The sequence below is a fragment of the Pinus tabuliformis genome, chromosome 8 (genome assembly GCF_031772625.1).
Source record: "Pinus tabuliformis cultivar Carrire ecotype Pingquan chromosome 8, CPIR1, whole genome shotgun sequence".
NCBI classification, from domain to species: domain Eukaryota; kingdom Viridiplantae; phylum Streptophyta; class Pinopsida; order Pinales; family Pinaceae; genus Pinus; species Pinus tabuliformis.
The window spans coordinates 743,666,493-743,689,833 of record NC_142294.1 but is presented as its reverse complement, the minus strand read 5'-3'; the positions used below and the strand labels follow the sequence as shown (position 1 = coordinate 743,689,833).

Below are 23,341 nucleotides of genomic sequence, written 5' to 3'. Positions count from 1 at the left end.
ATAAAAAGAATTGAGAAATAATATATTGTTATTAATATTTGTTGCATCTATAGCTTGAACACCATTGGATTGAGGTTTGGTCAAGTCAAATGTAGAATTGAAGACGCAGGCTTATTTGGTGGCCTCAGATTTGAAGTAGCAGTTTTGTTTGACAAAGTTTTTTGGCCGTTGCGACTGTAAAGTGTGAATTCCAGGGAGCATAATTTCATCAACATTTAAATGTCAAATTTAACGGCAAAAGCGAAACAATTAAATGCTGTTGTTTATCCACGCAAACACTCTTCTTCTCGTTAGGCACCGCCCGGCTATCAGGCAGCAATGGCAGGTCGGAGTCAGAAAACAAAGTCGATTGACCACCGATATTTTGACTTGATATGAGGCTAACGCTTTTTCCATGTGGGCTTGGTGGACCATAACAACAGGGAAAAAAAATGTGGGTATTGTAACGTAACTGTAAATCTAGAATTATTATGCGCACATTCCGTGGAAATGACGCAAACACGTCTTTGCTTTATCTTTATCTTTATCTTCATCTTCATTGTCCTCTTCCTTTATAACATTGTCCCCTTCTTTTATATAATTTATCAAATTATATAGAAATTTTTTTAAAAAAATTTTTATCCGGATGATTAAAAGTAGTTGAAATTTAAAAAAAAATTTAAATGTTTCTATAAAAACAAGTTAAAAGTAGTTGAAATTTAAAAAAAAAAATTAAATATTTTTATAAAAATAAATTTTGAATTATATTTTTTTATAATAAAAATAAATTTTAAATTATATTTTTTTATAATAAAAATAAATTCAACACCAAAACATTTAAAACACTTAAAATTTTAAAATTTAATAACTATAATTTAAATTTACAAAAATCAATACCAAAGTTGGTAAAAAATATGAGCCACAAAAAAGCAATCTCCTCAGACTACGGCAATTACATAAACGACGAAACCTACAAAGTTGATCCCCTCCGCGTCCTGCTTTTTCCACTCCTTCACTTTCTCAGAAAGCAGTCTGTTAATTTTATCTTATTATTACTATTATTGTCGTTGCTTCCGCTCTCCTCAATGATGCTCACATACTTATACAACCCCTTCTGCCATTCATTCCACATCATTTATTTTGCTATTACTCTTCATCTTTCCATTATATCTACTCCATCTGCTTTCTATTGATTTGCAGGTTTTCATGTATTATATGGAGATAGACGCGAGGAAGAAATCATCCGCCTCCACTATTTACAGAGTTTCATTCGTAGTGGCGGCTGTGGCCGTAGCTTCTGCTCTGTTTGTATCGAAGCCGCTGTTTCCTTCGCTGCAGCACTTTGTGGCGGTGACCGTTTCGTGGGCGCGGGATTCGTTCTCTGGCTGGCTGACTCCGCAATATTCGTTTTTCCTGTTGAACTGCATCATTCTCGCAATATTCGCCAATTCCGGCGGCTTTCCTGCTCTGACGATATTCAATTTAGCGCCCAATCAATCCCACGATCACGAACCCCAGGAGCTGGACCACCATCGCCGTTTCTCGGAATTAGTCCAGGAAATCAGCGGATGCCGCGAGGACTCGGCCCCAGAATCTGAGAATGAAACGATTCACAATGACTGTGAAGAAGCTGAAGTAATGGAGAGCGGATATACGACCCGCTTGTTGGAAGTGGAAAAAGGCACGAATTCTTTAGAAGCAGCGGCATGGAGACCTGCTGTGGTTATCGCAAGAGCCGATGATGAGTCTAATAAAATGTTGGCTTCTGCTCGTTTCACTCGTCGAAAGGTGAACGTGCACGAAAGCGCCTGCAAATCTCTACGGGTGAGCCAGAAACACAAGGAGGAAACATTTGAATCGGTGTGGAAAAAAATCACAGAGGGGCGTCATCCCCCTCTTACGAGGCATCTCCGTCCAAACCCCAACAACCCGGATGAATCAAGAATCGATCATTCTTCCCCTTCTGTCAGGCGGGGCAGTGAAGAAGAATCTTCAGCGCTCCCGTGTAGTGGAGTAAGGAGGTCCGGGGGAAGCTTGAAGAGGGAAAGTTGTCATGTTGGGGTGGATGAACTGAACAAACGGGTGGAGGCGTTCATTGAGAAATTCAATACCGAGATGAGGCTGCAGAAGGAAGACTCTCTTGTCCGCTACATGGAAATGATCAACAGGGGCGCCTCATAATTATATCATTCCTCTCTTTTCATTAATTTATTGCACACCTCATCCAAATGTATGTCTATGATACACAGTTAGATTCAGATTCAGATTCGGATTCCAATAGGAAATCCACGTTTGAAAGCATGAAGGAATAATTTCTTTTTGCTTAAATAAAATACTATCGGTTGCCATTGTATAATCAGCAGTCCGGTGGCTTTATCTGCGGGCGTTGTATCATTAGTAACTTGGATTTGAAATTATGTTTTCATATTGTTTTTAATTTAAGTTTTTATTATTATCACTTTTTAATCTGATTTTGATTTTGATGGAATTACACTTATTGCTTTGAGAAAAATGTTACTTAAATTTTTTTTACTTAATCTCTAAACTATCAATACCATATCTTTTTATTATCAAAATTATATATTTTTACACTATGTATTTTTGTTGCTGGAGTGCATTTTCGATGATTTCATTTCAGACATGGCAACATGTTTTCATTACATTACATTTTCTAGCTGGAACAATTTTTCCTATCAAATTCTTTTCGAATTCCAAACTAAATGATCTTAAAATAAGTACGGTTTAAGATTTCTTTTACTGTTTAAGATCTTCCTTAGTGTCACCATTAGCTTTGGCTTTGATAATACTATGTCAAATAAATTGAGTAGAGAACACATGATAGATTATGTTCAACGGTATTTGATTACAAATTTTATTCTCTACAAGAAAGCAAAACACGAGTAGCGACTTCCTCAATAATATGTCTCCTTTCCTTTTTTAATGAAATAATAAAAAGCTTCCAAAGAGGAAAGTCACTTATACAAGATAAACAACTAAGCAACCATATTCATTTAGCATCATTTTTAATGGAAGTAAGTAGAGTTAAGGAATCTTTATTTAATGGGAAGTAGACTGGGATTATTTTAATGACGGGTGAAAATGTTGAATTTATTTAAATTTAAATTTTTACTATAAAATATATTATGATACTAAAGATTTATTTTAATATTGGATTTATTGAATATCAAGAGGGATCAAATCTCTTAAGGTACAAATTTTTTTATTGGGTGCAAAATTTGAGTAAAGGTTTGCACATTGAAATATTTAATCTTTATTATCACTTGATAGATCCAAGGTTAATATAGATGTATGCGGGTTTCAGTGGTCTATGGAAAATTTGTTTAATATTTACTTATTATGATCATTTTAAATATGCTTAATATGTCTAAGATTAATATGGTCATTTTAATTTGATTGTTAGTAACTTGGATGATGAAAAATGATGAAATAAAAATTTTGAAAGCAAAGTGACAATGTAACAATGTTGAATGATAGAAAATGTGAATAATAAGAATCTAGTAAATTACAAATAGGCTTCATTGTGGTTAATCTCAAATTATTTTCTTCTTATTGTCACACCTATTAGTTTGCAACCCTAGTTGAAACTATAGATCATTTAAATATTTAACTCAGGATGTTGTAGTAAACATCATACCTTGTCTCTCTTGCTCTCCAAGATTGTGACTTATGGGGTGTTAAACCCCAAATAAGTTTCAATTGTAGTTTTTTTCTATTACCTTGTTTAAATGCAAAGTGACTAACAATGTTGAATGATAGAAAATGGGAATAATAAGAATATAATCAATCACAAATAGTTTACACTCTCAAAAAGAAAACATTTCAAGTAAATGAACATTTTATTTAAGATGAAAAACAAATTTTATTTATGGTTGAATTATTGTAACACAAATACCAATGCAATGGTTAATAATATTTTGTGCTTACACTAAATCCAATGCACAATATTAATTTAATTACTTTGAAACTAATGTACATCATACATCTAGTTATATTAAATGAGAAATCAATATCTATCTACACTAATGCATCTAGTGCAAGCTTTAAATAAAATTAGAAATCAATGCATTAGTGTAAGCAATCAAATAGTATTCGAAATCAACATCTACTTTGAAATCAATGCATCTAATAAATGCATCCAATGTAATCAATTAAATAGGATTAGGAACCAACATCTACACTGAAACCCATGCATATGTTTCAGTGAATAACATTCTCTCTCTCTCTCTCTCTCTCTCTCTCTCTCTCTCTCTCTCTATATATATATATATATATATATATATATCCCTCCATCTCTCCTCCTTTGCCTCTCTATCTCACCCCCTTCCCTGCGAACCCTGTCCCCCCCAAAAAACACACACACACACACACTCTCTCTCTTGTTCGCTCGCTCCCCCTCTATCTATATCTCTATCTCCATCTCTCTCCTTTTTTGTCTCTTTATCTCACCCCAAATATACACATTATCTCTCCATATATGTCTATCTATCTCTCTCTTTCTCTCCTTATCCACTCTCTCCATCTCTCCCTTATCACTCCCCCTCTCTCTGTCCACCTTTCTCTCTGTATGTCTTTCTACTTACCTCCCTTCCTTCCCTCTTCAACAAATAAACTTAACCATGGATCTATCAAATGAAAAGAAAAAGAAAAATGATTGTTGTCAAAGCCTAATAATTAATATCTACAAGGGCCCTCCTCTTCAACACAAAAAACGAAATATATCACTTAAATATGGCTCAGAGACCATCACATCCGTATCGCATGACCAAGATACAACTACCACAATGGATTCCAAACTTATCTTTATCCTCATTATCATTCCATTTAAGATTTCTTAGATGTTTAATGACATATACACATATATATTGATTTGATTATTATAAACATATTAAACTGACATTTAAAAATATTAACACACTTTCTTACATTATACTTACATATCTTTCTTATACTATTAATAATAATATCATATATATATTCAATATTAATATTAAAACACCTCCCATTAAAAAAAAAAAAACAAAAAAAAACATTACCATTACAAAATCCGCTAAAAATTATTTCAAATGTTAAATTATTTTCAAATGCTTTTGTAGCCATTGTTTTTCTTTGTCGTTACATTCCTTATGTGGTCTGATCTGTATTAATCAATTATAGAAAAGTATAGAAGGCAACGCTTTTTGAGAGTGGTTATTGCAAGAGAAATACTCGACTATTTTGCCAACTATATTACAATGAATGCAATGACATATTTGTTGGTCAATAGATTTGAAATAGTAATGACCAATCCTGTGTAAGAAGTTACCTCGTTGACCCGTCTTTATAAGAAGGTATCTACTCTATGGCCATCCATACTCAATTAACCAACGAAGTTTAAGTTAAATAAATAATAGATGGAGTGTGATCAGTCGATGTAGATCTCATCTCGCCATGATTATATATATATTCTTATTATTATAAACCTATTAAACTTCTTATTATAAACTTTTTTATATTTTTTTTCCACTGGAAAAATCAGTAATTTTCATTAAGATTAGAAAATTACATATAGTAGATGCCATTGGCATTGCTGTGATGTTCATACAAAATTCACCTCACAGGGTGTTGTATCAGAGCACATTTCAAAATTGAGCTAGGTACATGTATATGTCTGGCTGTTCTAGCCTATTCGAGTTCACAAAGGATCCATATACAAAAAATAACCATAGTTATGTACAGTTCCATCATGTCAAAATATACTATCCATTACTGTCAGCTATCGGGACTGTTGTCCCTCTGTTCTCGCTGGTCTATGTATGGCCTGTGGTAGAACCTGTGTTCTTCAGCTCCATTCTGCTCCACAATTAGCCATTCGCCTCTGGGAAGTATCGAGGCCTCTTTGGATAATTTGTCGGCCTCGCTGTTATGTTCTTTGTAAATGTGTAAACAAGAGAAATGATTAAATGTTGCTTTGAGTGTGAGAGCATCATGTAATATATTGCTAAGTGTGTGTGCATGACATGTAGTGACATTATTGATCCAGTTAACGACCATCATTGAATCCCCAAAAATGTTGAGATTTGAAAGCTGATGTGTTAAAGCAAAATGTAATAGATTCCTGATGGCAGAAAGCTCAGCAAAGTTATTAGATCCCCTGCCGAATCCCATTTTAACAAGATATCTGTGATGTTCATTTATGTGCAGCACGAAACCACCTCCACATCCCGATTGGTTAGCTGCCCCGTCGAAGAAGGCCCACGGGGTCGATATGTCAATATTGGGCATGGGCTGAATCGACCTGGTTCAAGGTGGAGGAGGGTCGGGTAGTTCTTGGTACGCGGCGATGATGGTAGCTTCTATCCGGGGCCAAGATACTGTTTGATCCTCAAATATAACACGGTTCCGCGCAAGCCAGGTATACCATGTTGCCACGAGGGGGAGATTTAAGAGTTTGGAGCCCGGGTGACTGTGAGTCCATGCAGTCCAAGCACCCGATAGATCGTCCCCATTCCAATTCCCTGCTATGCCCAATTGAGTGCATATGTTGGTCCATAGGGTGTGTACAGCAGGACAGTGTAGAAAAATGTGATCTGAGGTCTCTGATGCAGCCTTGCAAAATGTACACCAGGAAGGACCATAGATGGATCTGCGGGTGAGATGTTCGCCCGTGGGGACGATACCTTTGAGGGCGCACCAGAAAAATAGTCTGGAACGTGGTGGAGCCTTTAGCTTCCAAATGATATGCCACCACGAGGGTATTGGATCAGGTATTCGGTGAGAGATGAGTGCTCTGTATCCATACTTTGGAGCGTATATACCATGATCCGCCATACACCAAATGAGTTCATCAGGACCTTGTTTGATGCGAATATGGGATTCTGATAATGCAGTGATATAGTCATTCCATTCCTGATGCCATTGTGGGGGGAGATCGAGTTGCTGGGCCGATTTCCAAGCTTGGGAAAATATGTCTGTGCGTAGCTGGTCGGCGATATGAGCAAAGTTCCGTATGTCTCGATTATGAAGATGTGTAATGAGATCACGGTTGAGGATGTGTCTGCCCCCACTGTTGATCCACGGATCCAGGCCAATCCTGCCCGACGAGCCATCATTAATTCTCCACACAAGATTATCTCGAATGAGGGGAAGGGAGTGTATCAAGGCCTTCCAGGTTGATGAGCATCCCTTCGATGACCAAGTTGGTAATCTAGCCCAATCCATAATGTTCTGGGGCCATATATATTTGTGATAGGATACATGTGCCCATAGGTTTTGGCTGGTTAATAAGGTCCATCCCATCTTGGCAGCTAGTGCCATAGCGAAATCAGGAAGGTCTTTGAGGCCCCATCCTCCCCATTTTTTGGGCAAAGATATTTTCCTCCAGCTAATCCAAGCAAAGATTCTTTTATCCTGACTCCCATTCCAGAGGTATCGGTTGCACAGCTGCTGAAGTCGTCCTAGGATATTCCTCGGTATCCATGCAAGTGCCATCCAGAATACCGGGGTAGCTTCTAACACAGATTTAATGAGCACCAATCTGCCAGCCCTAGAGAGACATCGGAAGCTCCAGCCTGTAAGTCTTTTTTCCAATTTGGCTACCAACCAGACCCAATCAGCTATCCTTTGACAAGTAGGCTTCAGCTTGAACCCTAGGTATTTGAGCCCTCTATCCAGAGGGAGGACATTGTAGGGGAATACCTGAAGGGCTAGCCGGGATTCCTGTACAGAAGTGCGAGTACAAGTGATGGTTGATTTCAACTGATTTGGTAGCATACCTGTAGCGGCAGAGAATAGTTGAAGGATCTTTGAGAAGGTCCGAGAGTCTCGAACACTGCCATCAAGTAGGATGAGAACGTCGTCCACAAAGAGCAGGTGAGTGAGAGCGCATAGGTCGGATATGCGGAGGCCCCCTACATCTCCAACCCTTTTTGCAGAGTCCATGAGGTGGCTGAGACCTTCCATGACCAAGAGGAAGAGTAGGGGCGATAGGGGACAGCCCTGTCTCAATCCCCTTTCAGAGTGAAAAAAAGGGGAGGCCGAGCCATTAATGAGGATACTGAAGGAAGGGGAGGATATACAGGCCATGATCCAAGAGATGTAGGCGTGAGGAAAACCCAGGTGGATGAGGATCATTTTTATATAGAGCCAGCTGACCCGGTCGAAGGCTTTAGAGAGGTCAATTTTGAGGAGAATGGCTTTTAGATGCCTGGACCAAATGGAGTGAATAGCTTCTTGGGCGAGACCAATGGCCTCGTGGATCTGCCTAGATTCAAGGAAAGCAAATTGTTGCGGGGCAATGGATCTGGAGAGAATAGGTCTAAGACGATTTGCAATGGTCTTAGAAATGATTTTATAGAGGCAGTTGCACAAGGAGATAGGCCTGTAATCATCGAAGGATACCGGGGAATCAGATTTTGGGATAAGAGCAATGAAAGTAGAATTGATGGCATGATAGATGGAACCCGATGTCCTGCTCTCCTCGACCACCCCCAGTAGATCCTGTCCCAGGACATCATAGAAGGCTAAGTAAAATTCAATGGTCCATCCATCCGGGCCAGGGCTCTTGTCTTTTTTGAACCATTTCAGCACTCCTTCCAGTTCCTCTGCCGAGACCGGGTCATTTAGAGCCTCCACGTCTTCTTCCTCCACAAATCTCGGGAAGTGATTTGCCACATTAATGATATCAGGTAGATTAGCTTCCCATGGACACTTATATAGATCCCTGAAGTGAGTGGTGCCCAGATGAGCGAGCTTGTTAAAAGTATCTGCGATCTCACCATCCGGGGTAGGGAGCTTCCAGATAGTATTTGCTACTTTCCTGCTCTTGGCATAACTATGAAAGAACTTCGAGTTTTCATCCCCAGCTTGAATCCATAATGCCCTACTCCTCAGTCTAATGGATTCCTCTCTCTCTTTGAGGATTTTTACTTTTTGATTCTCCAATTCAATTAGCCTGCATTTATCTGCTGCTGTTATGAACCCTAGCCCTCTTTCGTCGGTGAGAGAGCTTAATTCAGCTTCAATATGGGCAAGCTGGGCCGAGTCTCGATCCTGTTTCTCCTTTGCCCAAACAATAGATAAATGTTTTATTTCAGAGAGATTCCTGCAGAACCCTTTTGCGAGAGATTCTGTGTCATTGATAGGGTGAGAGGTCCAGTAATCCGATATCATCTTGACATATGATGGATCCTTCAGCCAGGTATGATTAAATTTGAAAGGTGCCTTGGGTTTCTTGAAAGGACCCTGAATCTCCAGGTATATTGGAGTGTGATCCGACAATCCCCCCGAGCCAACCCATTGTCTGTAGAGTTGCAAGCGCTGTTGGAGAGCCTCCTTCATAAGGAATCTGTCAAGTCTGCGGGCAAGCGCAGCATCCCCAACCCTCCGATTCCTCCATGTGGGTAGAAGTCGCTGCATGGGGATATCCATAAAATTTGTTTGCTCAAGCAGATTGTTCATATAGTCGGTAATAGGGTCAAATTGTGCTGCCGAGCCCCATGACTCCCTGAAACCCAGAGAGAAATTAAGGTCTCCTCCGATAATAACCCGGTCTTCATTCATCATAGAGAGATGTAGTAGATGCTGCCAGAACGATTCTCTCTGGGAGCAGGGAGCATATACATTGACCATTCTGAGGTTCATACCAAGTTCAGCAGAGAATATGTCAAGCCCTAAAAACCCCGCTCCTCCCCAAGTCGAGTCCACCTTAATGGATCGAGGGTTGATACCAATGCCCAGACCTCCAGATCAGCCATCGGCATCAATGGCAGAGTATAACCAGCCTTGGGTCAGGGCTTGCATGGCCCGAGTAATCTGATCTGCGGTATAGAGCGTCTCTTGGAGCATGATGATATCGATAGGATCAGATTCAATGAGCCGCTTCATGGCTAGTTTCTTGGAGGAACTAGCCAGTCCTCTGCAGTTGAAGGATAGGCACTTCATGGGGGAACACCTCTCGGGGTGTGTCCTGCTCTAAGGACCCCGTCAATGGTCGATTGCCGGCCAGAAACAACCTCTGCCCCGGCTTGTTTGATAGCCTTTGAGAGATGGGATTTTCTCCCTCTGGTGTTCAAGGATCCCCCCTCAGGTATCGCAATGCCCAAACCCGAATGTCTGATAGAAGGCTCTTTGGCAAGAGTCCTTGACCGGAGAAAATATGAATGAGGTGGGGAGGGCTCCGAGGGGGACAGGGAGGAGCAAGCCACGGGGGAGGAGGTGGATATGATGGGATCAGTGGTGCAGATAAGGGGGGAAGATGTTAGTGCACAGTGAATCATGGAAGTCTGTGAGGAGGATCCATTTTCATTCATAACATCAAAAGTAGAAAGCAGGGGAGGGTAAAGAGAGCCCGAGACCGTACCCGCTTCTGCTGCCGAGCGTGCCCTGGTCTTTGGCGGCGAGGGCTGCCGAAGTCCCGGATCGAGCACAGGAGATGTTGACGGTGGGGGCGGTCCCGAAGAGGTAGGACGAGAGGTAATGGGAGATGCCGTCCTGGTTGGAGCCGGGGTTCCTCTCGGAGTATCTTCTGCTTTCTTGTTGAGTGGGCAGTCCTTCGCAAGGTGTCCCACTTTGTGGCATCGTCTGCAGCGGAAGGGGACTCCTTCATAGTCCAATAACTGCACTCTGATACACCTTCCCCATTGTAGAGTGATCTGTTCCTCAAGTCCTTCACGGGTGTCTAGATGGACCAATATCCGTGCTAGGGTTCGGTTCCCAGATTCAACATATGTGCGATCGTAATCCAGATACGTCCCCAGGGCATTTCCGATCCTAATGAAAACTTCTTCGGCCCAAAACGGCAATGGTAGTCCTGGTAGGCGTACCCAAATTGGTCCGGCTCCGATCTGTTCCCGTTCTGGGTCGAAGAGGGGACTCCATCTCTTGAGGAGGACCGGGGCCATTTCAATATGCCAGTATCTGCCCAAAACCAAATTTGTGTGACTTTCCTTGGAGAAATGAAGGGAGAACCATCCTCTGGGTAGGACATGGACCACAGGTAGATCGAAAAGAACTCCGCCCCAGATCTCCTTTACCCATTGTGTGAGCCGCTTCACCGAGTATGTCCTTCCCCTTACGTGCCCTACCAACACAGTGTTTGCAATGTCCATGTATTCTCTGAGGGGCTTCGATTCGTCGAACTTGATGGAGATGTCCTTGGCTGTAGCCTTTACACACTTGATTTTCTTTTTGCAGGTGCGGGGAGCCGACGGATGGTCGACCAGGGGATTGGTGATACCATCCAGGGATGGGGGTTTTGCAGGCCGGACTTTGACAGCAGGGGTTTCAAAGCATCCGGAGGGGCGGACTCCCGAAACAGAGGGATGAGATGCAGGGGGAACCGACGGAGGGGGGGAGGGCACCGAAAGAAGAGGAGGGGCCAGCGGATCAAAAGAGGGCGAAGGGGGCGTATGAGTGGCCAAGAAATGCAGAGAGCCCGGCGAGAGCGGGGGAACCTCAAATGGCGGAGATTCGATAGGGTAAGTACCTGCAGAAGTCTGAGGGGTTCGATGAGCGGTCAGCGAGACGGAGGGCAGTTGCTGCAGTGGATCCGGAGCAGTAGAAGATGTAGACGGCGCAAAACGTGATCGAGCGGCGAAGCTAGGGTTGCCGAAAATAGCCTTGTCCGGCGAAGGATCCTCCGTGTAGTCCACCGCCTCTAGCTCCATGTCAGCCATAACTGTCTCTTGAACGGCGACCGAAAACGACTGGTGGAGAATCCGATGGAGATGCTGTTGCAGTAAAGACCCAGACGGTGACCGCTGCGGTAAAACAGGTCGAGATAGGTATGCGAAACCCTAGCCGCTTCGTTCTGCAGTCGATAGCGAAGAACCCTTCAGCCTAGCCCCGTACGCGTGCTCGCCATCCTCCCCTTTCAGCTCATCACACTTTTTTATATTACATTTACACATCTCTTATTAAATTATAACAAACTTCTCAATGCAATAACCGGCCGAATATATCAGCAAAAAAAAAATTGAATTTTACCTTTTTCGAGGATTACTGCGATCATCGTATTTAACTTTATTAATTAATATCATCTTTCATCGTATCAATTTGAATCACCTTGTTAACTTTCTACCTTTTTCCGGGATTACTGCCATCATATCAACGTATTTAATTTTATTAATTAATATCATCTTTCATCGTATCACTTTGAATCGCCTCGCTAACTTTCTATGTTAAAAAAATTGAAATATCAAATCATTGTAAGATTCTTTTGAATACCCCTACAGGTTGATAGCAAGTAATTTTTTATCCAAATAGTTTTATTAATTTTCCATTTCTCATTTGTGGGAGGAACAGATCTTATACTTCAAAAATGAGATGCTTTTAAAATGATTCTCGATTTAATGTTATGAAGCTTAAAACACATACATGTTTCATTTTTATTGTGATGGTTTAATAATTTTCTCTTACATAGGTATGTGAGTACATAGTTATGATGATTTGAGAACATAGTGTGAGAAATGATATACAATTAAAAAAATAATGCTATAAAAGGATTTTTTATAATAATGATATATTTTTTAAATATTATTTGGTAATAAGTGTTTGATATTGTAGTGAGGTTTTTATAATTCTAATTTAATTTAAGGAAAAAAAGGTGGATAAGGGAGATTTAATTTCTTTAAATATTTTTTTTGTTGATGCTTACCATAAAAGATTCAGATTAATTTGAAACCTTAATCTTACATGTTATGAACTTTTTTATTAATAAATTAATATGATAAAAAGTTCCAATCTCTTTATTAGTCCATTTTATTGCTTCATTCACCATTTCATTTCTCACGTTTGCTCCATTGCTCCATCATTCTGATTCAACACAGCCTATTGAGGATAACCTTGGATTACTACAAGCACTGATTTGACTGAGCTCCCTCGCTCTCACTCTTTGTTGTCCCCATCTAGACCATGTAATGTAATGGAAGAAGAGTCAATTTCATCATTAGACAACATCCTACCAAGAGGGACCACACAATTGTGAAACTTATCCAATCGATGTTTGTCGAAGCCTACTTCTTTGATCCTCCCTTGCTTAGAAGATACTTACTTCAATCATGATTCAAGATAGTTAGTTATTGTCAGAGATTCTAAACTACTGAAAGGCCTCAACTAGACTTGTTTATATGTTCTTGGAGATAAGTCCTAGAATTTCCTTAAGAAGATGGAAGGTGAGATCTACCTCAATGGCTCTATCATCATAGGGAAGTATTGTCTTAGAAGTTGATACTAGAGAATCCAGAATATATCAAAATTTGAAGGTCTCAAAACTTGATGCAAAGGTTTCCATTGCATAGTGCTCAAAAAGAACTTTATAACACCACTTGAATGGACTTAAACAAACTCCATATGAGGAAAATATGATGTTTTCAAGTTTTTGTAAGACAAGAAAAAATGGGGTTAGAGGTGTGCCACACGGCAGTTCCTTAAAGGACATGTGGAAACCATATAGAGTGACAAGTGGCATTCATACAGAACATGTGGGAGAAAAAACATTGGACACATGGTAGTTTACCATATGAAAAATGACTTGGCTCTAATGTGGTAGATGACGTATTGTTGACATGGCAGAATGATTATGCCAACATGGTAGATAGGTGGCCCAATTAGAAGGTGGCACACGACATGGGCTAATGACATGGCAAAGTGATATGGCATCCAAATTAACAAGCTGATTTGGTAGTGTTGAGTAGGTAGAAGGATGTGGACCAACCATATGCTGCCATGTGGAGCCTTCGATTGGCTAAGAAGGTTCCATCAAGTAGTTGTAGAAAGGTCAAGAAGTGAATCAAACTGCGAATCTTGATGAGGGCAATCACATCAATGACCATTGGACCGCTCGATGGTACTCAATAACATATGTGTGGAACTTCTATATAAAGTGTTGCTTAACACAAAATGGAGTCAACATGAGTCGAATCACTGAGCTCCCACCAAGTTACCAAAAAATGAACATAACCATTGTGCTAGCCATATATCGACTGAAACCTTCACCAAGCACTAAATTTAAACCTTTGTTATAACAAATTTCCAAATGTGAAAGTCTATGAGCTCGAACCTAGAACCTCGCACAAGAAAGAAATGACTTGCAACAATCTTCTAATCAATAAACCAAGATTAGACACCTTGATTGGTATGGAAATCAAAATTGGTTTTGATATGTAAATTGTTGAAGGGAGCGCAATGTTGCAGGCTTGACCTCGAGTTGATTAGCGCCCCAACATTTAAATATATCAATGTTTTTCCATTGTGCCATGAAGAGGATTTTCACAAAGAACTTTGATTTAACTATTTTAAGTTATAATTAGCTCTACGTAGTTTGTAAAAGGTGGATTTGTAACTCAAATTTGGAGTATATTTTGGAGGCAGTTGTGGTTCTGGGAAACCCACTCACCTTCTAGTAGAGACATATAATTTTTTATGTTGGTTGAAGGCTTGATGCTTGATGTAACGTCAATTTTTTAGGCTAATAGAAGCAGTCCCTAGTTGAAAGTTGGACCTAGAGATGTAGCCCAAACATTGGGTGAATTACATGTTATATTTAATTCTCTATATTCTACTATTATTGCTTCATTTTCAACTTTATGATTGTTCCTAAGCATTGATTAAGTTAATTCCTCATTTACACTTAAGTAATTTTGCAAACCAATCAAGTTAAATATCCATATTAGTTTTCCATATCAGCCTGAAAGAGGGTTTCTCCACTTGAGATATGAGATCAACTCCAACAATGAGGGTAGCTACACTGTTGTCAAAGATATAGTACCTAACCATACTATTGAGGTGAGTTTTAGAGGGGTCACAGAATGTAACAACCATGATTTCATCGAAGATGACTGAAATACGAACTCCTCGATTGCTCTCAACCATATCTTCATCCATGTAGAGATTGGTCCCTCTGATAAAGCATCCTTGTTGGTAAATCATGACTCTCTTAACACTAGGGAATAAGTTAAGAAGCTTTGTTAGCAAATAGTTGGCTTTGGGCATGTCTACTCCACTTGTAGTGCAAAAGATGAAATGAGTGATCTTCAACTCAAGATTTCCAATGAGTTTCTTTTGGTGACTCCATGAACCTGGATATAATACTGGTTAAATACATTATGTCAGGCCTCGTTTCTATGAGATACATCAGGTTTCCTACTAGCTTCTTATATAAAGAGGAATTAATTGCCAGAATGTTGTCATCTGTGCTTAGCTTGGTTCCCAGGAAAATTGGTGTTTATGTTAGATTGCATACACTCACCTTGAATCTTGTCAAAATTTATCCTTTGCATATACTTTTTTTAAGATTGAAGATTCCTTTTCAACCTATTCAACTTTTATTCCAAGAAAATATTCCATGTGACCAAGATTGGTCATCTCAAATTCCTTCACCGTGGTTGTTTTAAAACCTTCAAGCTGTAAACTTTTTATGTAAACCATATCATTAAATAAATATAAAAAATTATAATATTACCTTGCATATTTGTTTTAATATATAGAATGGGTTCATTATTGTTGTGTTTGAATCCTTTGTTGATCATATATGAATCAATTATATTGTACCATACTTTGAGGGATTGTTTGAAACCATAAAAAGCCTTTTGCAACCTTTAAACTTTATGTTCTTGACCCTTGATTTCATATGCTGGAGGTTTATCTACATAAACTTCTTCCTTTAAGATATCATTTAAAAATGTTGATTTGACATCCATTTAATAAACTAGCCAATGATTCTTTACTGATATTATTAATATTGTTTTCACAGTTTCCAATCTTGCTACTAGGTTGAAGGTTTCTTCATAATCTAGTCCAGGATTTTATGCAAAGCCTTTTTGTACCAATATACCTTTATGCTTTTCAATTCCCCGCTTTTCATTAACCTTGGTCTTGTAGACCCATTTGACTCTAATGATTTTTTTTGTTCTTGTAGATTTGCAAGACTCCATGTATCATTCCTCTCTATGGCTGCAATTTCTTCATTCATAGCTTCAACCCATTCTTTCTTTTTTAATGTTTTTTCAAAATGTGTTGGATGGAAATACAGTAAAGAAAATGTACCTTTTCATTACCTAGTTATTCATAAATCTCTCTAAAACTTCTTGTTTTCTATGGAATGGTGAATTAAATTTCATTGCTTGAGGATGGACTATGCACACTCTATCTTCCTTGGTTTGCATCTTCATCTAGAACTTGTAGGTATGGAAATCCTTGTAGTGGATTTTCTACTTTTCTTGCATCACGTATTTCAAATGCATGTGGAGAAATTTGATTCTTGTTTGTCCCTTTATCTTGATCATTCCATGCTTGATATTTAAGGAATTTAACATCTCTTCAAATAAGTTTTTATCCTGGTACAAGGATTGTACAAATTTTAAGCCTTGGATTCTTCATTATATCCAACAAATATGTACTTTTCAATCCTATTGGTGGGCCCCAGTATTGTAGCAATAATGCTACAACTCCTGGAACTCCCTTCTTTAATTTTATCAACCCGGTAGTTTGTAACAAACTTGGAAGCGACGGTGTTGTATGCACAAGTACTAGCTCTTGCCGCAACTGTCACTTGGTCAGCTGGCACAAGTCCGCTAGGGGCTCAAGCCAACTTCTATGAGCTCTTAGAAGAAGCTTTTTAACTGATGGATGAAAGCTAACTCAAAGGAAGCTAATCTACTTGCGGAAAGAAACTGAAAGCCAAAAAGAAATACAAACCCTAGCAAACCCTAATTCTACCAACTAGTCCTACTAATGCAAAAATGAGAATGCAAACTACGAGAAGAAATGCCATTACTTCTAGGAAGGTAAAATGCATGTGTCTAAGTTATTACTATCCGAAGAAAACATCTTTTTGTATTTTTGATTAAGTCATTAGAATTATCATGCATGTGATTTTAACTAGCTTTTCACTGTGCAGAGGTGGATCAAGGAGGAGAAATGCATGGAAGAGGTTAGGAAGGTATAGAGAGGGTCTAAGGGATCCCTAACATTCTTTCCGAGAGTTTCACAAAGTCTGGATGCCATGCAACCGTGTTTATGAACTTCTACAGGAAGTCTACAGGGGGTTTCTACAGGATGTTCAGAGATTTCTACAAGATGTTCTGAAATGGGATTTTTGAGGATGGGTGATTGATGGAAGATGCATGGATGGTTATGGAGGTAGGATGGGGGTCTGAAGTGACCCAAGAACTGATGGATGGAGTGGTTTGATGATATGGGGAAGGCTGATCTGGCTTTAAGGTAGTTGAGACAACAATGGAGAAGAAGGTAGGGTTACATGGGCAAGAGGATGGGTGTGAAGCGAGAAGCCTAGATATGGGATGAATAAGATGGCTCTGATGAAGCTTGACCATGTGAGTGAGTGATAGAGATGCCCTGCACAATGCACATTCAACCGAATCAATGAATTCTTGCAAACAAACTAAGTCCTAGCTAACTTAATCTAACTGTCAATGAAATGAATGAACAGTAGCCTCGTTTGGAAAGAGAACCATATACATCACGTGAGCAAGAACATTCTGAAAGATCTAAATGCATGACAAACTCCTACCAATCGATTCCCAAACATAAAAAGCTACTTTAACCAACAAAAACAACCAAAATAACAAAGAAAGATCTAAAGAGCATATTTTATTTTAAGAACGCAGCAAACACACATAAAGATAAATAGGGGAGGTACTGGGCGCTTGAGATGGGTCCAACCCCAAGAGCTACAACCTCCCAAGAGAGATTTCGAGCTGGTGAAAAGCTGGATTCATCTTTATTAATCAAGAATGAAGAGTTACATCAAAACTGTCCACAAGGAGAGCTTGAGAATGAGCTGAGAGAAAAGCTAGTCTATTGCCTACAAATTGAATTACAAAATGACTACAACAAGGCTATGAAATGACTAACTACTAGCTACTATCTACTGGCTAACTAGCTAACATCCACTGGCTAACAAAATGACTAACTGGCTAACCCAAAATGAGGCCCTAAGCCTTCTTATTTATACAATTTGAGGACCCAACAGTCCTCCTAAAATTTAGGGACTCGGCTGCCCAAGACTTGGAGTTAACAGCAGTCCTACTTGACTTGCTTGGTTGCCCTTGTGCTGATTGATTCGGTGGCCCTTGAACTCCGAGCTGATGGTGGAGAATTCGAGGCAAGGGCCCATAAATGAAGGGGACACCTTCCTACAAATCCTCTAGCTTGTTCTCCCACGAATTTGGCTGCCAAGTGCTCATTAAGACCTTCAATTTTGTCTCCAAGTTGACCAAAAAGGCTACACAAAGCACCCATTAGACTTGTTGGCATAATGACTAACCAAATTCACTCTATTAACATAAATATAATCAAAAACATGCAATAAACTAATGAGAATGGTGGATTAAGTCAAATTAGGAGGTTGAATGAGCCCAAATAATTGTCCATTTTTGGGCTTCATCATCACCCCCCTACTGAAAGTGTTGCTCATCCTCTGAGCAACCAATCTCTCTCCTCATCTTTGATGGCCCTGGTGGCCTCCTTGGCTAAAATCTCGGCCGATTTCTCCTTTGGCCTCCCTCTTTTCAAACTTCCTGTAGAAACAGTTCGCTGGCTTCCTGTAGAAACAGTCCTCTGTCTTCCTGTAGAAACGCCTGTAGATTGTGATAGGTGGGAGATTTTTTTTAAAAACGACAGAAATCTAAGAAATCAGGAAGAAAACTTGTAGAGGACCATTGGTTAACTGATCTGGAAGTGGTGGATACGTGCTCCAGTTGTAACTGCAGTTGAACAGAGGGTGTGAGAGTCAGCCGAGCGTCATTTAATTTTGGCGTGATTCATGGTGAGGGAGTGCAGTGGCCAAGCGTACGTGGCCACATGCAGACGGCAGTGCTGTGATGAGCTGCATGGCCTCTTTCCGTTAATCAGTTGCACTGGAGTTACCACTGTCTGTTTTTATTTTATTTTATTTTTTTTTTTAATTTTTAATTCCCCGTGACTGACTACACACATGCGTTGATGATCCCTGGATGAGTGCAATCAGACTTGCTACCTTTCTAACTGAATCTCACCATCTCATTCATTCATGCAATGCTTTAGATTAGATCTATGCAAACAGAGGAACAAGTTTAGTCACGTACCCGCAAGTCGAACGGCTGCTTGTGAAGCTTTTTGCTGCTGCATGCTCATGTTCTGCTGCTGCATACTTGGATCCTTTGGTTGCATGAGGGATTGGTTGTTGATTTTTGATTGCTTTTCCTTGTGTAGGTGTCCTCTGACCAGATCTAAGCTGCATGCATTTGTTTCCACGTTCAGATCTGCACGTTCAAGCTGCTGCTGCTGCAATGTCACAGAACCAGAACTTGTTTTCGCCATTTCTCCCAAACGGTAAAGCGGATTGATCTGAAACTTGCTGAGCATGTTTCTATCATCATGATGCATCTCCCATAGCAAAATCGTGATCAATGGATGCACGGATTTCGAGAAAAATGGAAAATGGCTGAAGATTTCAGAGATCGATTTCTCGGAAACCGTGCATCGGAATCGGCTGAAACTGCTGGGGTAGGCTACTATCACCCATGTGCATCTCCCCATGAAACAGGTTTTAAAATGGATGCACGGATATGGAGAAAACGCAAAAATGGCTGATGGTGATGGAGGCTGATTTCTTGGAAACCGTGCACCGGAATTGGCTGAAACTACTCAAGCATGTTGCCATCACCCTTGTACAATTCCCCTTAAAACGGTTTGTCAAATGGATGCATGGTTTTCAAGTTATGGCAAAAAAAAAAATTTGTTCTATGTCTTTTTGCTTCAAGGCTTTTTGCAAGTGGTTGCATGGAAGGAAAAACTGAGCTTGGGCTGTGATGCAGGTATGGAGATGATGGAGGAGGAGTTGGAAGATTGCATGAGGAATTCTGAACCCTCGAGGAAGCTACCATGTTCGCCAAACCACTTTTTGAAATCCATGTCTAGTTTCCCACAATTTCTACAGGAAGTTCCTGTAGAAGCACAATGAGAAGCACAATGAGGTGGAAAAAATGATGGAGAAAGGAAAGGGATGGACACACAAGTGCTTGTAGGCCTAATCAACAGATTCCCACCATCAGATTCCATTTTAGACTTGAATTTGGTTCGTCCAAAGGTTCTACAGGATGTTTCCTGTAGAAATACAGAGATTCCTGTAGAAGGCACAAGAAAAATTCCTTTAACCTTGATTTGAGTGCTCCTCCTGTCATGAAACGTCCTTCTTGCAACCTGCAATTAGCCAATGGAATTAGTTTTATTTTTATTTTTCTTTTTCTCTTTTGCTTTTTTTTTTGAAAAACAACTAGGGCGCCTCATGGAGGTTTTCACCCTAATTGCCTGCCTTGGGCGCCTCTAAGGGAGGTTTTCACCCAAAGATCTTATTGCCTTTTTATTTTCTCTTCTTTCCAACACATTGACCGCCTCATGGAGGTTTTCAATCAATGAGCCAACCTAAGGCACCTCCGAGGAGGTTTTCACCTTAGATTTTTATTTTCTTCTTATTTTCATTTTTTCTCTCTCTTTTTTTTTTTTTTTTTTTTTACCCTACCCTACTTGAAAAACAAAATCATTTTCAAGTATAAGAATACTTGAAGTATAAGAGCCATGTGCACATCGAGATTAGTGACAAAATGATGTGAAGGCTCGAAATGCATGCTTTGATAGGTATCCAGATCTCAGAGACCAAATGATCTGACCTTGAAGGGATCAAACATAGCTGAGGAAGAGAGTACCGCTGCAACTTAGTGACCGTCTGAAACCATATCTCAATATAGCTCTGATATCCTTGGTTCTTTTGCTGATCTGGATCATTCTTCATGTCACCTTCTATCATGACTTTCTCATCTTCCTCCTTTTGCTGATCTTTCTCTTGAATACATGGAAGATTTGATGATAACCATGAGGGAACTCTCTCGATCTCTGATTTAGATCTCTTCTCTTCATCAAGTGCAGCCCATGGTTCTTTGATCTCCTCTTTGGAACCTTCTTTTTCCTTTGGTCCTTCAATGTTGTCAATAGATTCTCTCTTTTGCAACACTCTTCCTGAGCTTTGGTGAACATCATTGAGCTCAAAAGGATTCATTTGCACATGTTGTGCCTCAGCTTTGCAATTGGGTTGAGCTACTCCATTGCATGGCTTTGGAAATGGTATGGGTAGTTGAGTGGAGGTGTGTAATTGAGATGGAGGTGGATGGGGTTGTGGTTGGGTAGGCATTTGGGGTTGCCTTGGTGGAGCAGGAGGTGATGGTTGTGCATGAGCAGGTGGTGGAGGAAAAGAAGCAGGAGGAGTGTTGTATTGGGGCCTCCACCCCTGATGAGGTGCATTCCATTGAGGCTGTGGCTGAGCATAAGAGTGAAACGAATGAGCAGCTGGTTGGGCATAACATGGATCTATGAAGGAACAAGGAGAAGGTGTGAACCAGGAAATATGAGCAGGGGGACCCCAAGAAGGCATGAAAGTGGCTTGATAGGGGTCATAATAGGTCTTGGATGTCCCTTGCACTTCTTGCTGATAAGATCTAGGTTCATGTGGCCTCCTTTGGTTCATATAGTAGAGTGATTCAGTGGCTCCTTTTTCCCTCTGATATGCAGCTTTGATTCCAGGCAAGGAAGGGCACTGATTCGTAGGATGGTATTCTTCACAGATGAAACACACTTCTAGGGACTGCATTGGACATTCGTCCCTAGGATGCTTTCTAGTGCACCTGGGACAAAAGATGGCCAAAGCCCTCTTGGCTTCTTCTTGCTTCTTTTGGATCCGCAAGGTATCCAGTTGCATGGCAAGAAATTGCCTCATATCACTCTTGAAATCTTCGATCTGATTTTCAAATTCGTCTTTGGACAAGGTGTTGCTCCCAACATTTCTACTTGTAGCCATTTGCTCCAAAGGAATGTTTTCTTCTTCTTTTCCCCTAGAGGTTCTTTAAATATGCCTTGATGTCCACCCAGGGGTTCTTCTTAGTCACAACCATCCAAGAAGAGAGAAGATTGGCTGTGTGAAGCAAAGGGGGGTGTTGTGAAAATATTTTTCTAACTTATCTCTACTCCTACAAGGCATGAAATGAAATCTTTTTGGTTGATTTTTTATTTTTTTCTACTTCTACCTGCAAAACTGAAATAGATTGAATTGCAACTAACTATCTTGCTAAAATGAAAATGCGGAATTGAAACGAAAGCAGGAAAGGACTAATCTATTTTGCTCAAATGAAATTGCAGGAATGAAATGCTAGTCTACGCTTGCGAAATTGAAATGCTAATCTACGCTTGCAGAAATGAAATTGTGGAATTGAAATGCTAATCTATGAAAGCGGGAAATGCTAATCTATGAAAGCAGGAAATGTCTATGCTACTTTTGCAGAATGGAAATGAAATAAACTACTTGGCAGAAGGCAAGAGTAAGAAAATAGAAGAAAAGCAACAATCACCAATACTCTGACGCTTCCCCGGCAACGGCGCCAAAAAGATGGTGGGCCCCAGTATTGTAGCAATAATACTACAACTCCTGGAACTCCCTTCTTTAATTTTATCAACCCGGTAATTCGTAACAAACTTGGAAGCGACGGTGCTGTATGCACAAGTACTAGCTCTTGCCGCAGCTGTCACTTGGTCAGCTGGCACAAGTCCGCTAGGGGCTCAAGCCAACTTCTATGAGCTCTTAGAAGAAGCTTTTTAACTGATGGATGAAAGCTAACTCAAAGGAAGCTAATCTACTTGCGGAAAGAAACTGAAAGCCAAAAAGAAATACAAACCCTAGCAAACCCTAGCAAACCCTAATTCTACCAACTAGTCCTACTGATGCAAAAATGAGAATGCAAACTACGAGAAGAGATGCCATTACTTCTAGGAAGGTAAAATGCATGTGTCTAAGTTATCACTATCCGAAGAAAACATCTTTTTGTATTTTTGATTAAGTCATTAGAATTATCATGCATGTGCTTTTAACTAGCTTTTCACTGTGCAGAGGTGGATCAAGGAGGAGAAATGCATGGAAGAGGTCAGGAAGGTACAGAGAGGGTCTAAGGGATCCCTAACATTCTTTCCGAGAGTTTCACAAAGTCTGGATGCCATGCAACCGTGTTTATGAACTTCTACAGGAAGTCTGCAGGGGGTTTCTACAGGATGTTCAGAGATTTCTACAAGATGTTCTGAAATGGGATTTTTGAGGATGGGTGATTGATGGAAGATGCATGGATGGTTATGGAGGTAGGATGGGGGTTTGAAGTGACCCAGGAACCGATGGATGGAGTGGTGAGATGATATGGGGAAGGCTGATCTAGCTTTAAGGTAGTTGAGACAACAATGGAGAAGAAGGTAGGGTTACATGGGCAAGAGGATGGGTGTGAAGCGAGAAGCCTAGATATGGGATGAATCAGATGGCTCTGATGAAGCTTGA

The 23,341-nt window shown here is 40.2% G+C and overlaps 2 protein-coding genes across 2 annotated transcripts; one reads left to right on the top strand and one right to left on the bottom strand.

The window, feature by feature from the left end:
• The first annotated feature begins 1,194 nt into the window (after positions 1-1,194).
• On the top strand, positions 1,195-2,160 carry LOC149237723 (uncharacterized). Its single transcript, XM_089369368.1, has one exon. The coding sequence runs from the start codon at positions 1,195-1,197 to the stop codon at positions 2,158-2,160; it is 966 nt and encodes a 321-aa protein (XP_089225494.1).
• A 3,588-nt stretch (positions 2,161-5,748) lies between these two features.
• On the bottom strand, positions 5,749-6,261 carry LOC149237722 (uncharacterized). Its single transcript, XM_089369367.1, has one exon. The coding sequence runs from the start codon at positions 6,259-6,261 to the stop codon at positions 5,749-5,751; it is 513 nt and encodes a 170-aa protein (XP_089225493.1).
• Between the last annotated feature and the right edge of the window lie 17,080 nt (positions 6,262-23,341).